Consider the following 13,998-nt stretch of genomic DNA (forward strand, 5'->3'; position numbering starts at 1 on the left):
CCCGGCACTTAAGTTCCGGCCTGGCGTCAAGCGTGGCGCCAGCCGATATACGCACGTTTCCTTTGCTGGGGGAGAAACGACTGCCGAGCGGCTGAGGACAATTTCTGTCTCTAAGGCGGAGGCGGCTGCGATTGACCCCAAACGCTGAGGGAGCGAAGGGAGGAGCCCCTGGGCTTTGCCTTAAGACACGTAGGTTGGCTTCCCTTCCGTACGGGGAAATGGGTGCTGGATACGTCCAGCGCTCTCTTATGCAGTGGGGCCTGGTGGCTCCGAAGTCAGTGGGGCCGTTGGCCCTCTCTGGGTTTCAGCCAGAACTCCAAGGGAGCTACCCAAGGTGCTGAACCCCACCCCCAAAGTGAGCGTAACACGCTTTGGATAGCTTCTTCGGAGTGCTGACTGAGATCCAGAGCGGATCCACAGACCCACTGGCATCGGAGCCACCAGCCTCCACTGGCTCCGTTCATAGGCGCCTCTCTGTGGGGTTCAGAGTAGAGGCCCCGAGAGTGTCCCCCCGACCCGACCCGCCCCTTCAGGATGACTGCGGGCCCCCCTCCCGGGGCCTGCTCTTAGCCCTCATCTGTAGACAGCTCAAGAATGACTTAGGGTGCAATCCTGTGCAAGAGTAGATGGGAAAAAAAGTCCCACAACTCCCAGCGTGGCTGGCTGGGGGCATGCTGGGAGTTGTGGGACTTTTTTTTTTCTTTTTCTTTCCTTTTTTAACTTTTACTGTCCAAACATGCATAGGATTGCTCCTTTAATCATTCATTATTTCTCTCCCGTTAGCCTCCTCGGAGCGGCTTCCAACCACACGAGCACAATACAATCGTGAAACGCACAGTACGGATAATGAAACGACTAAAAGCAGTGCTATCAAACGTAAGTAATGCATTAATACCGAACGTCAGGTTTACTCGGAAGTAAGACCCAGTGGGACTTGGGCTGCGACCTTATACACATTTACCCAGGAGTAAGTCCCATTGGATGCAATAGGATGTACTCTTACTTCTGAGTAAACTTGCCTAGGATTGCACTGTTACTGTCGGGCAAACCTCCACTTAGGATCGCAGCCGTGTGTGCGGTCCTGTGCAGGTTCTCTCGGAAATAAATCCTGCCGTGTTCAGTGGGGTTTACTTTCGGGAAAGTGTGTATAGGATTGCAGCTTAAAAATTGGAATGGCATTTTCAGAGCAACGTTAAGTAACTTGGAAGTAAGTGGCACTAGTTTCAACAGGCCAATGTCCTTGCAGCCTGGTCTTCCTGGTCTCAGGATATCCTAGTCCAGCAAGACTTACTCCCAAGGAAATGCAGAAAAGAGCAGGGCCTTGATCCTCTAAAGGTGAAGCAAGGGAGCTGAGCAACTTGAGGTGCAATCCTATGCATGTTGATACAGAAAAAAGCCCTACAACTCCCAGCATCCCCCAGCAAGCATGGCTGGCTGGGCATGCTGGGAGTTGTAGGACTTCCTTTCTGTTTAAACATGCATAGGATCGTGCCCTTGGGCACTGATTTTCAAACCATTTGCCCACAGGTATCCAGGAGATCTGGTTCCTCAACTCTTGTTCTGATGAAACCAAATAAAAACCTGGAGTCTCTTCCAAATGCAAGAGCATTTGCTTATCAGCCCGACACTCCAGCCTTCCCCACCTGGTGCCCTCCAGATGTTTTGGACTTCAACTCCCATCAGCCCTAGCCTGCATGGCCAATAGTGAGGAATGATGAGAATTGTAGTCCAAAACATCAGGAAGGCACCCAGTTGGAGAAGGCTGCATTGTGTTTCTAATGGTTAAACACACATTACCTAGGAGAGGCATAGCAATCTCATTATGTCGAAGTAGTCTTATATTGAATTAAGATCAGGATTAGGGAGAATCTCAGTTCTCCTTTAGCAACTGCCTGTGTCTCCTTGGTTCATAAGCAAGAGGCCTCTTTGTACCATGTATGCCGGTTATTGTCCCTCTCCACAGTGAGCTACCAGTGTGGTTCCCCAGTGTGTGGAAGGTAATTCTCCCTTTCTCCCCATTTCTACAAAGTGTCATGGGTCTCATAATTGTGCTTTCCTACTTTGTTACCTTGCTGCCTGATCTTATAAACCAGTGCACATCCAGCATTGACTGGAAATACATAGTATTACATTTGCTATGTGTGATATTACTGCAATCCATTGTTGTTAATATTTATTTTTTCTGTTTATTACATTTATATCCTGCCTTTCCTCTAGGGAGCTCAAAGTTGTGTTCTTCCCATTCCTCCATTATAGCCTCACAACAACCCTGTGAGATAAATTAGGCTGGGAGGCAGTGACCAGCCTAAGGTCATCCAGTTAGCTTAATGGTTAAGTGGAGATATGAACTTATGTCCCTCAGGCCTAGACGGACACTAACCACTATATGATACTGGTTTGGCTGGTGTTGAATTTGGCATTGAAAATGAGCTTGGCTAGTGTTGAATTTGGCGCTGAAAATGAGCTTGGCTGGTGTTGAATTTGGCATTGAAAATGAGCTTGGCTAATGTTGAATTTGGCGCTGAAAATGAGCTTGGCTGGTGTTGAATTGCTGTAGGGGGATGGGTGAACTTAGAATCTGTCACCTTTGCCTTAAAAATCAGCTAAGATTTCTCAAAGTAACAATGACCAAACTGGTCTGAAGAGTCTGGAGCAATGACTTATGAGTGTGATTGGCAGCTGGAATGAAGCACTCGGTCATACAAGACTCGTGCCTCAACCTCACCTGCAACATGGACAAGATGCTTCTTATTCGCTCAGCTTGAGAGGTACATTTCCTGGAGACCATGGAGGTATCTCCCTTCCTCTGTCAGCATCATTTCTCCAGCTGGTGTGAACTGCAGCTCTTCAGGGCTTCGTAGCTGAGTATTATGCTGTCACGAGTAAAGCGAACTGGTCTGTAGGCTGGGAATGCATAACAAATTAAATAACTTCCTGCTTGCTGAGGAATCTGCATGGTTGGAAGGTTTAGTCCAAACCTGAGCGGCTTTCTTTGCCCACCTCCCAAGCTTTCCAGAGTAAACTGTCTCAAAATTTTCCCATTCAGGGGAAGAAAGAGCTAACCCTACAAATGAGAAGTGAGGGTTTTTCATGAATAACAACAAAAAACTTAGTGCCAGTGCTTTGTTTCTCAGCCGAGAAAACTGGCAGCTTCAAGCTCTTGTTATCGCTTCCTTCATTTTGATAAGTAGCACCACCACATAAGTAGCATTACCGACGTTATCCATAGAAAGTTGGCAAAGTGCATCAAGTAAATTAGCGAATGTTCCATGCTCAGTGTTTGCAGCGCAAATGATAATTGCTTGTTTTCCAAAGGTTTACAGACTAAAGGCTAATAATTTTTCTTGGCCACTCAAGATATGCACACATATGTATGTGTATATTTACATATTTACTCAAATAAGCCCTTAAGTGGTGTATAACCTAAGAAAATAATAATATCTAGCAAAATATATTGCCAATGTTACTGTAATGTTTGTAAAAATGGTCATATCAGTTTAAGTAACTACCATGATGTGTACATCAACTAGGCCCTAAAATACAAACCATAGAAAAGAGAATCAGAGTTTGAAGGTGATGACACTTAAATACAGACTGATTCTCACCATCACCTTAACCTGCAGCAGATTTAGAGTTAAAGCTAGCTCATGCTGATTTCTCAATGGGTGAGTTCTTGGCAACACTGAGGAGTGAAGCTACTACCCTGCACTGAATTTTGTTTTTGGCACACCCCGCTACAGGCCAACCTAAATGTAGGCTAGTGTTGTCACACCAAAAGCTGAATCTGGCTTTTGGCATACCCAATCTGTGCTTAGTAAATAAATTTATCCAATTAAATATACATTTTTAAATGTATATAGGTGAAAGTTGCTGTGCTTGAGAAGATATTCAGAGTTTCAAAATTTAAGATCTTCAAAAGCACAATTTTAACCAGAAATTCATAATAGCTATTTATTTAAATTGATTTAAAATCATTGGGATGGATCCAGACAGAAGTGTGTATAATGGGGCTGGCAGAAGCTGACTTCCCTGCCCCCTTCTGCCTCCACTTGTGGAAGTTGTCTTTGTCCAGTTTTCAGGAATCTTAGAGGAGCCTTTTCAAGTTCTGCCAGGGGAGGAAGGGGTAGGAAAATCAGCTCCCCCAGCCACAATATGCTTGCTTTTGTCTACATCCAACCCATCAACACTTTTATTATTGCATTTATATCCCACCTTTTTTCCTCTTGCAAGGAACCCAAGGCGGCTTACATTATCCTCCTCCTCTCCGTTGTATCCTCACAACAACAACCCTGTGAGGTAGGTTGGGCTGAGAGTCTGTGACTGGCCCAAAGTCACCTAGTGAGGTTCCATGGCCAAGTGGGGACTAGAACCCGGATCTCCCGGCTCCCAGTCCGTCACTCTCACCACTACACTACACTGGCTCTCACATGTGCTGTGATTAGGGTTTCTGTGCAAACTGATTCTTTTTTAAAGCTGTTGTGATTTTTTTCTTTCTTTAACAGATCCAAGGATATTATTTGAACATAAGATGTCTTTAAATTCAGCTGTGACTTTAAAAGACGCCCAAGAAAGCCACCAGGGAATAAAAAGAAACTCTGAATGTGTGAAAAGTCTAGAGTCACAGACTACATCCATGTTGCAGGAAACCCCACTTGAAAACTTGCATTTAGCATCTCAGGCCGTTCTTGAAAGAGCCCAAAAACAAGGGAGGTCAAAATGTCCCAGATGTAACAGTTCAAGGATGTTCTATTGTTACACATGCTATGTTCCAGTTGAAACTGTCCCTACCAGAGAAATTCCTATTGTGAAGGTTAGTGCATGATATATCTTATTTCGAGTCTCATTTATCATTTTTACCAACTTTCATCCACAGTGAATAATTCTAATTAATGAATTCAGGAGGGACAGGGAGAGAATCCTGTTTTTGCAACAACAAAAATCCGGGGGGGGGGGGGGAGTTATCCCAAAGCAAGGCAAAGAACGTTCTAAACCAGAATCATTCTGACTTATAGCTTTATTTAACCAAGATTTCAAAATTTGGACCAGCATACTACCAAATGGCTTGAATAATAACATTACTAAGTATATTAAGGGAGATCAAACAGATTTTATCATGGGTTGAAAATTATCAACCAATATTCGAAACCTCTTAAATGTAACTTTTAAGATCAGAAATCAGGGGAAACCCTATGGTCTGTTATTTCTTAATGCAGAAAAAGGTCTTGGACTGGGTAGAATGGAGTTATCTCCACCAGGTTTTGCTGAAATTTGGAATGGGAGAAGTTTCCATAGATTAAATTGATATATCAAACATGAGAGAGCATTCATTCGTAACCCAGCAACTTATGAAAAATACGTTTCTCTTCACTCTCTCTTCTTAAAAGCCCAAGGGAGCAGTTTTGTTAGGTCTCTCCTGAGAGGAGGTTCTATAAACAGGGCCACAACTGAAAGAGCCCTATTTTCTGGTAGTTGTCAATCTTATCTCAGATGTTGATGGCACCCACAAAATGAGGGGGATGGCCCCAACTCTTGTCTGTGCATCATACAGATCCTAGTGCCTTTTCATCTGCTTGCCCATCACGATGACTAGTATTTTGCTAGCAATTTATGTTAGTGGAAATTGTCCTGCTTGTTTGGACACACCCATCGCAGCTGATGCAAAGTGCACGTATCTTGTACTCTGGAATCTCTACCCACATGCAGAGTGTTCAGCAAGGGAGGGAGCAATCCTGTGGCCCCTAGGCAGCATCTGGGGGGCAATAGGATAGTTTAGATTCTTGATCTGAGGTTGGAGACAGCATTCCAAGCTCCCCTCCCCCTTGCAGCTGGTGTGGAGAGAACCACGCCGGCTGCATCTCCAAGGTCACAAAAGCAACCTTGGAGAGGAGGGAAAGGGGGTGGTTTTGTGGGTGGGGAGGGAAGGGGACTGGGGAGGCCAGCTTACGAAGAATCCTCTGGCTTCCCCAAACTCCCTCCCTCCTGCTTTGCAGAGCCCCAGCTAGATGGATGAAAAAGCCCGTGTAGCAAAAATGCAGAGCTGGAGGAGCGCGTAGGTGAAAATTGCCTCCATGCTTCTCCTGCTCTGCATAGGATTATGCCCTCATTTTTCTTAGGGTTAGAATGGGGTAGTGCCTTTTTTCTATGTGTGTGCTGTGCTCTTGGTTGCAGCTTCCCTTGAAGATCGACATCATTAAGCATCCCAATGAAACTGATGGCAAAAGCACAGCTGTACATGCCAAACTCCTGGCTTCTGAAGACGTTACAATCTACACATATCCTTGTATTCCAGACTATGAAGAAATGAGACACGAAGTAAGAGCTTTTCTAGAAGTAGTACAGTGGGAGATGTTTATCCTTTTACTTCCTCCCTCTCCACTTGCTACTCCCTAAGAAGCACATGGTACTTCTGGTATTCTACATTCCCACAAAGAGGACTTTGTGGCTTATCTTGTATTCAGGAATATTTGCACATATACAAGAGGGAAAAAATATAGGCTTGTTTGCATAGGAATCTATTTAGTAGGGTATTACTATACACGTGCACTGACATGAGCAAATTCCCGTTTTTCAGAACTGGCTTCTTCATTCACATCGCTCTTGGAACTGAAGTCATTGCAGTAAGATTTTCCTGAATATACAGACAGCTTGAACTAATGATTCCAAGATGTAACTTGGTAGTATTGCTAATGATAAAGCTAGTTAAAAAAAATTAATTAGAACTGTAACTAGGATAGCATCATTGGCTTCATTTCTACCTGATTGGGTGGAGGGAGAAAGAATTGATGTCCGTGGACTGGGGGGAAAGGTTCATTGCAAAACAGAGGAAAATACTATGCTAGTGAAAAGTTAGGAGGACGAGAATAGGCAGCCAGTATAGTAAAGGTGGACTTGGTTTCTCTCCATAATGTGTTCACATATTGCAGAATCAGCCCCATATCAACTCACTGTGGCCTTGAAGGATTGGGTTGATGACATCAAACTGGTGAATGGGGCAATATGGTGATTGAATAATGGGTAGATAAATGAGTTCGTTTGCTTGCTTGCTTGCTCTGAAACATACTCTGCACTTACCAAACTGCCATATTTCATACTGCATTGGCTGCTTGAGTCAAGTTCAACCTATTCTGATCTGATAGGAGCAACACCAGCGTTTTTGCTTCTCTTAAGGACCGGTTAATGCAGCCTCCAGTCTGGCAATACTTTACCTGTAGAGGGGCAGCATGTGCATGCGCTGCAACAATGACACATGCATAAGTGCCTACATTGGTCTACAGTCTGCTGCAGGTTTACATTATCTTTCAACTCTTTTTTAAACTATTCCAACTCTTTTTCAGGTTTACATGCCTTCACATGTTAGTGATGTCTGTGCTGCCATCATGATGTGTACATGGGCCCACTGCCTCATGAGCACTGTGATATTTCCAGGGTACTGGTCCTACAATAAAGAAGAGAACATGCAGCAACACCTAACAATAGGTGTAATCAGTCAGAAACATATCCTTTGCAAGCGCCGTTGAAATGAGCGTTGTGCAGGAGCAGAACCCAGTGCGTTGTGCTCACTATAGTTAGGGTGCAATCCTATGCATGTTTATACCCACAAAAAGTCCTACACCTCCCAGCATTCCCTAGTCAGCCATGCTGGCTGGTACATGCTGGGAGTTGTAGGGCTTTTTCCTGTCTAAACATGGATAGGATTGCACCCTTAACTAGACATCTCATTCATGTTTAATAGATATTTTATTTTCTAACATTTACTTAAACAATGCATTTAGTAAATTCTATGCCCATTATTCTCTCAATACTGAAGGCACCATTCTAAAGTGTGCCTATTATTGTACTGATTCAAATTACTGTTGCATGTTTTGGGGAGTAATATGCTGGTGTGCCGTAGTGGCTGAGCTTCCAATCAAGAAGTCCCCGGTTCGAATCTTTTCTCTGCCATGAACTTGCTAGGTAGCCTTAGGCAAGTCGCTCTTTCTCAGTCCCCCCTGTCTGAGGGATAATAATAATGATGACTTACTTTACAAGGTTGTTGTAAGGATTGCAACTAGATAATGCATGTGAAGTACTCTGAATGCTTGGAAGTGCTATAAAATATTTAAGTATTATTATATAGTATAATTCAAGTGTTCACATATATTATCTCAGTAATCCTTACAATAGCCTTTTACAAGGCAGACCAGTCACATTATCCACATTATGCTGAGAGGATGGGACGAATGTGAATTATGAACTGGTTAAGATTTGAACTAGGGTCTCCAGTCTCAAAACTCATGTTCATGTTGAAGGATGCAAACCGCCTGGGGTTTCTCGTTGCCTGAATGAATGAATGTTTGTAACCACTACACAAATGTTTGTTCAGTTTAACGATACTTGAAAATCACGACCACACTTACAGATCTGTCTGTTTTCCTTTTAGATTGCACTTATCTTTCCTGGGCCCAATTCAGTGTCGGTAAATGACATACCCCTTTCTTTGCAAAACAAATGTAAAGAGGATGTCGATTGTGAGAAGGATGACTCGTCAGCAGAACCAGCCCTCAAGTGTGTGAAACTAGAGTCAGGCAATGACAGCTTGGGTGAACACAAATTGCACAGCAGGAGCAAAGACGCTGTGCTGAAGAAAATTATATTTATTGACAGTACCTGGAATCAAACAAACAAAATAATCACTGATGAGCGACTCCAAGGTACATTAAATAATAAATTATAATAAGGACATGCAGCCCAGTACTGGTCCTGCTGAACAAACTATTGGATGTGCTAATTTAGGGGATGATCCTCAGCACATCTAGGTCACTACTGCTGTGCATGAGCAAACAGAGTAATCCATACAGATGGAGCAGGGGATCCACTTGGCCAGGCCATATGCATGCAAGTGCAAATCCAGTGCCATCGCTCAGGGTGTGCCTTTTTCCCCATCTGTTTCTCTACTTGGATGCAAAATGTGTGAACATCCAACATCTGTGCCCTGGGTACTGTCCTAGTCACACTTAAAATGTCTTGTGCGTACGTATTTCTGGGCTAAAACTCTACCATTGTTTTGCATGCAAAATAACAAGTTGAGAACACTGTTTTGGGATTGCCTGAGTAAGGGATCCTGGCCCTTAACAGTGTTCTGCTTTTTCACGTTTTAAAACTGCATACTTTAATGGGGGTGGGGATCTATGGATTATCCAGCATCTTTCTCTTCAGGAAAGGAGCAATATAGCAAGAGTTTGGATACGAAAATATATTAGCACAGCAAAAATTAGTCTTAATTGCAGACAGTGCTGCCTGAATGCTTTCTTTAGCAGAGCAGATTTATCCCAAATGCACCAAGCACCAGGAATGATGAACTGCCTTCAGCCTGGCCTCTTTTTCTTCTTCCATGATGTAGCTCTTGATGGATTCTCAACAAGAACAAAAATGCCTGCATTCCATTTCCTTAATTATAACCATCCCCTGTGATTGTCCAGAACCGTGATTGTAATACACAATTGCAGCATAGACAGGCACAGTACAAAACGTATTTCTTACTCTGCTCGCTGTCTTACCCAGAAGGTAACTCTCAGTAAAGTAAGCATTTCACAGAAAAATAGATTAGGACACAGACACTCAAAGTAGGATATGAACAACTGCGTATACAAATAGATCTGCACACACAAGTCTTCATCAGACACATTCTCTGTGTGAGATGGTTGAAAGGAACCTATTATATCAATGCGTTACCAGTAATTGATGTGAGGCATCTGTGCGATTAAATGCATACATGTTCAATTTTGTTCCCTATGCAGGATTGCTACAAATTGAACTGAAATCAAGGAAAACCTGTTTTTGGCGTCATCAAAAAGGAAAGCCAGATACATACCTGTCTACTGTTGAAGCAATTTATTATTTTTTAGTAGATTATCATAAGGAGCTCTTAAAAGAAAAATATGAAGGACAGTATGACAATCTGCTTTTTTTCTTCTCATTTATGTACAAATTGATAAAAAATGCCAGGTGTTCTGCAGGAAAATAATAAAACATTCTTCATGTCAATAACCAAAAAACCCCACCACCAAAATATTAATTATGATCCACTGCACTTTGTTCTTTAAAATGTATTATTAAAGTCTGAATTACAAAACCTGTGTTGTACAGTAGGGTAGAATACTGTTTAGAACGGTAAAAGTTACTGTCCCTTGAATTCAGGCAACTTCAGGGATTGCTATGGGAGTGTTGCCTGAAACTAAACTGAGCCCGTTGCCTCTAAATTGAAATGTTTTCCAGTTGTAATGAGCAGCAAAGTTGCCAACATGTAGTCTCTTTTCTTAAACATAATAAAACTTAGTTCAGCTGTTTCATTGTATAGGAATGTGATCTTGATAATCAAGGATGACTTCATCCTGGTGATGTCACTGCTTACTAAAAATGATTGGAACAATATTTCAGTGGACAAAAAATATATATTCCAAGATGATGCATTCATTCAACAGGATGCCACTGGTAAACACGGCTGAGTCTAAATTAAGCTGTAAAATTGCTTCAGTAACCTTACAAGAATAATGCTATTACGTCTGCTGATACACCCATTTCAGTTTGATAATTCTGATACTGCCAAACAAAAGTCTCCTTCTGAATTCGGAAATAATGATACATTTTCCAAGATAAATATAAGGTTTAAATACACAGAAAGGTGCCATTCATGCCAACTGATGTTAAAGGCTTTCTAAGGAAGCAAAGATTTTTGTGTCCTGTACCTGTTCCTTCAGCACACCTGGGCCATGGCAGATGAAAGGAACTGCAGGCTGTGCATGGGCTGTGGAGCCCACATTTCAGGAAGAAGTTAAGGGGTAGACATTGGAAAAAATATATATTTTTTTCTCTTTCTCCCCCCGCCCCTGCCAATGCACTAAAATAGAAATATACTTTGGGTGGTGGTCACACAATCGCAGCGGGAAAAGAAGCCATTGTGGTTTCTCCCCGACCCCGTCACATGTTGCATGTGCCCATGGTTTACATAATTGGTGTGTCATGTGAACCCGTTGCAGTGGGGGTGGCTTCATATCTACCCCACAACCCCTACTGCACATTGTGGGTTGCAGAGTGGGTACAAAGCCCGCCAAGCGGTGCGCTGGATTCACATGACATGGCTGCCTGCGCTGTAGCACAGGTAATTATGTAAACAACGGTCATGTGCCTGGCATGTGCGGGGGGCAAAGGGGAAGCCAGATGGCTTCTTCCCGTGATCACCCAGACCCGGACTTTGTTATTACTGCTTCCCTCCCTCTTTTCAAACCTCTGTATTAAGAGGTTTTGTAGATTTGGTATACAACACATTTCATATAGGGAGTGGTGGAACTGTTCTTAGTAATCTAATGATGAACACCTCTTTGAAGATGATAAGCCAAATTCACAGTTATCAAAGGACCAGCTGTGCTTTGCTTTTCAGCTTTGGAACAACTTAGAATCATAGAATAGTAAGGTTGGAAGGGCTGGAATAAGACCATTGAGTCCAACCCCCTGCTCAATGCAGTAATCTTAAGTCAAAGCATCCCTGACAGATGGCTGTCCAGCTTCATCTTGAATGCCTCCAGTGTGGGGGAGACCACTACCTCCCTAGGTAATTGGTTCCATTAATTAATACCAGTACCTTTTGTGGTTATAAGACACACATTCTGGTCCTATTAACAACCAGTTATTTAGCTTTTTTCAGTAGGTAATAATGCTCAAGCACTGATTAAATGCTGCAGTGGTACTTAAAAACATTCTGCTGTTTGTCTCTAAAAATTAAAAATGCAATTCTAGTATGTTTTCTCCTTTTCTGAGGATTTGTAATGTCCAGGACATTGCAAAATTTCATTTAGTGATAATGCATAGAATATTTCATGCTCCTCTGCTCTTTGACTCCCCTTATAAAAGTTTGCACTAAGGCACAGTCTTGAGGTGGGGAGAGAAATGTAGTAAGATCTTGCTTCTAAATTCCTCATATATAATGGCTTTGATTTTTTTTCTTTTTGATACTGTAGTAAAATTAAGGAAGTTGTGAAATACTGGACTTTGCTGTTTGCTTTAGGAAACTCCCTAACTTAGACATCGAATTTCTTTTTGAGAATTCAGTATAAACATTTGAGACTGTACCTGGAATGACTAACTGCTCCCAGTTGTTGTTGTTGTTGTGCATCCTTTATGCACTGATGCTGTGCAATAGGAGTCGCTCATTTTAATAGGGCTTGCATTACAGCCTCATGCAAATATCCGTAAAGTAGATGGAATTTCTTTTATGTCTGTTTTTGGTAAACCAGACCCTACTGAAACATGTAGGACTACTTCGGAATAGCTGCTAAGGACAGCCTTGCTGGATTGGACTAAAAGCCTATCTACTCAGTATCCTGTTGCCAAGAGGGGACAGCCAGGTGGCTTTGGGAAGCTTCAGTGCAACACACAGGCACCAGCTCCCCAATTTTTGCCTTCAGCACCAGATACTTGTCTTTGCACCGAGGTTCCATTTAGCTGTCTTGCCTAATAGTTGTTAGTAGCCTCCCTGCGCTTTTCTAATCCTTATTTAAAACCATCCAAGCTACTACTACTCCTCACAACAGGCTGTGGCAGTGAATTCTATAAATTAATTATGCATTTGTGTGAAGCAGCCTTTTCTTTTGTCTATTTTGTGTCTACTCTCAATCATTTTCACCTGAGTCTCAAGTGAGGGAGAAGAAAGCCGAAAGCTTGTCATTTTGATTATGGAACCCCAAACCAATCCTTATTTTGCATTTTATGCATACAGTTAATCTTTATTTACAGTCAACAGACCATTAATACATTGTATTGAATATATATACGTATTAATAAAATACATATTAGTGGAGGGATATAAAATCTGTAAAAGACTGAACAGTAACTTTTTCTCCACGAGGAGTCTAATCAAAGTGGTGTAGTGAGGATAACTAGTTTCAGGAAGTTAGCCACTTGCTCAGTAATTGACTTGTTGGTACGCTGGAGCAAAACAATCATAAGGAACTCAAAAGAGTGACCAGGGAAAAACTGTGTGATGCGATATATTGGGTCTTTTCTGGCCTCTTGATAATGGCTACAATGAAAGAGAACATGCAAAATGGACTCCACCTCAACGTTGTTACAGGGACAGCATCTATTATTCATTGGAGTTTTATTAAATCTGCCCTCTAACAGTTTGGAGGGGAGAACATTAAACCTTGCCGAGGAGAATGCCTTCCTATATTTAGGAATAGTTAACCACCCTAAATAGGGCATTCCATCTTTACAGGGGAGGCATGATCGACCCAATAAATGAGGGGAACATGGTCCCCAAGCAGCTTCTTGGAGCTCTTGATCATCTCTGTCTGATAATCTCTGTTTAACAACCAATTTGGCAATTTCTAGATCCAGAGATAACAGATAGGGGGTGATAAACCTACTGAGATGACTTCTTGCACCACAGCTTTCATCCAAGGAGATTCAAAAGAGTTTGACAATACCTGGGAAACACGTATACTAAAATTGGCACACACAAAATGGACGTGCAGAGCTGACCAGTTGGTCCTAAAACATTCATCTACTTGCAATACAATAAAGGGTTCCCAAGTTCAGGGCAGAATAACCCCAATTCCAGGATGTAAACTGTAGCTGCAATCCTGCACATTGTGAAGTGCCATTAAGGCCCATTGGACTGTGGCCCACATTGCTTGAACCACTAATGTTATGCAGAACTAAGTGTTAAGGTTTTACAGCAAGAAATATCTTTAACAGTCATCTCCCTAATAAACTGCAACAGCAAATGTTTTCACTGTCCATGTTTTTTTTTAATTGCTGTCAGGAAAAGGGCATCTTGGCTTTGCGCAATGATTTATACAATTTCCCATGTATGGATTTTGGTAGTCTTCCTGACATTTTTGTCTATGTGCGTTGTTAAATGAGGACTCCTTTGAACTTTTCCTAGAAAAGTCTAAAACAGCTTTTAAAAAGATTACTGGACTATAATTGAAAAGGGAAAGCATCCACCATTGGAAATGCACA

At 42.3% G+C, this 13,998-nt stretch overlaps 1 protein-coding gene across 4 annotated transcripts; it reads left to right on the top strand.

Annotated features, from left to right (window-relative positions):
* Positions 1-11: 11 nt before the first annotated feature.
* On the top strand, positions 12-13,762 carry DTWD1 (DTW motif tRNA-uridine aminocarboxypropyltransferase 1). Of its 4 annotated transcripts, XM_084817145.1 has the most exons (7): positions 12-189; positions 784-876; positions 2,604-2,768; positions 4,503-4,810; positions 6,169-6,312; positions 8,420-8,690; positions 9,777-13,762. In XM_084817145.1, the coding sequence occupies exons 3-7, from the start codon at positions 2,663-2,665 to the stop codon at positions 10,001-10,003; spliced, it is 1,056 nt and encodes a 351-aa protein (XP_084673271.1). In that variant the 5' UTR covers positions 12-189; positions 784-876; positions 2,604-2,662; the 3' UTR covers positions 10,004-13,762. The 4 variants fall into 4 exon arrangements, with proteins under 4 accessions (XP_084673271.1, XP_084673272.1, XP_084673273.1 ...); XM_084817146.1 differs by lacking the exon at positions 2,604-2,768; XM_084817147.1 differs by lacking the exons at positions 784-876; positions 2,604-2,768.
* The last annotated feature ends 236 nt before the right edge of the window (positions 13,763-13,998 follow it).

This window comes from Heloderma suspectum, chromosome 11 (assembly GCF_057233095.1).
Source record: "Heloderma suspectum isolate Gila_16-S chromosome 11, 16-S_ref, whole genome shotgun sequence".
Lineage (NCBI taxonomy): Eukaryota > Metazoa > Chordata > Lepidosauria > Squamata > Helodermatidae > Heloderma > Heloderma suspectum.

Coding starts and splice junctions, on each gene's coding strand:
- DTWD1 (XM_084817145.1), top strand. CDS start 2,663: ATGAGTGTGATTGGCAGCTGGAATGAAGCACTCGGTCATACAAGACTC. Junction 2,769..4,502: donor TTATTCGCTCAGCTTGAGAG/GTACATTTCCTG, acceptor TTTCTTTAACAG/ATCCAAGGATATTATTTGAA. Junction 8,691..9,776: donor CACTGATGAGCGACTCCAAG/GTACATTAAATA, acceptor TTCCCTATGCAG/GATTGCTACAAATTGAACTG.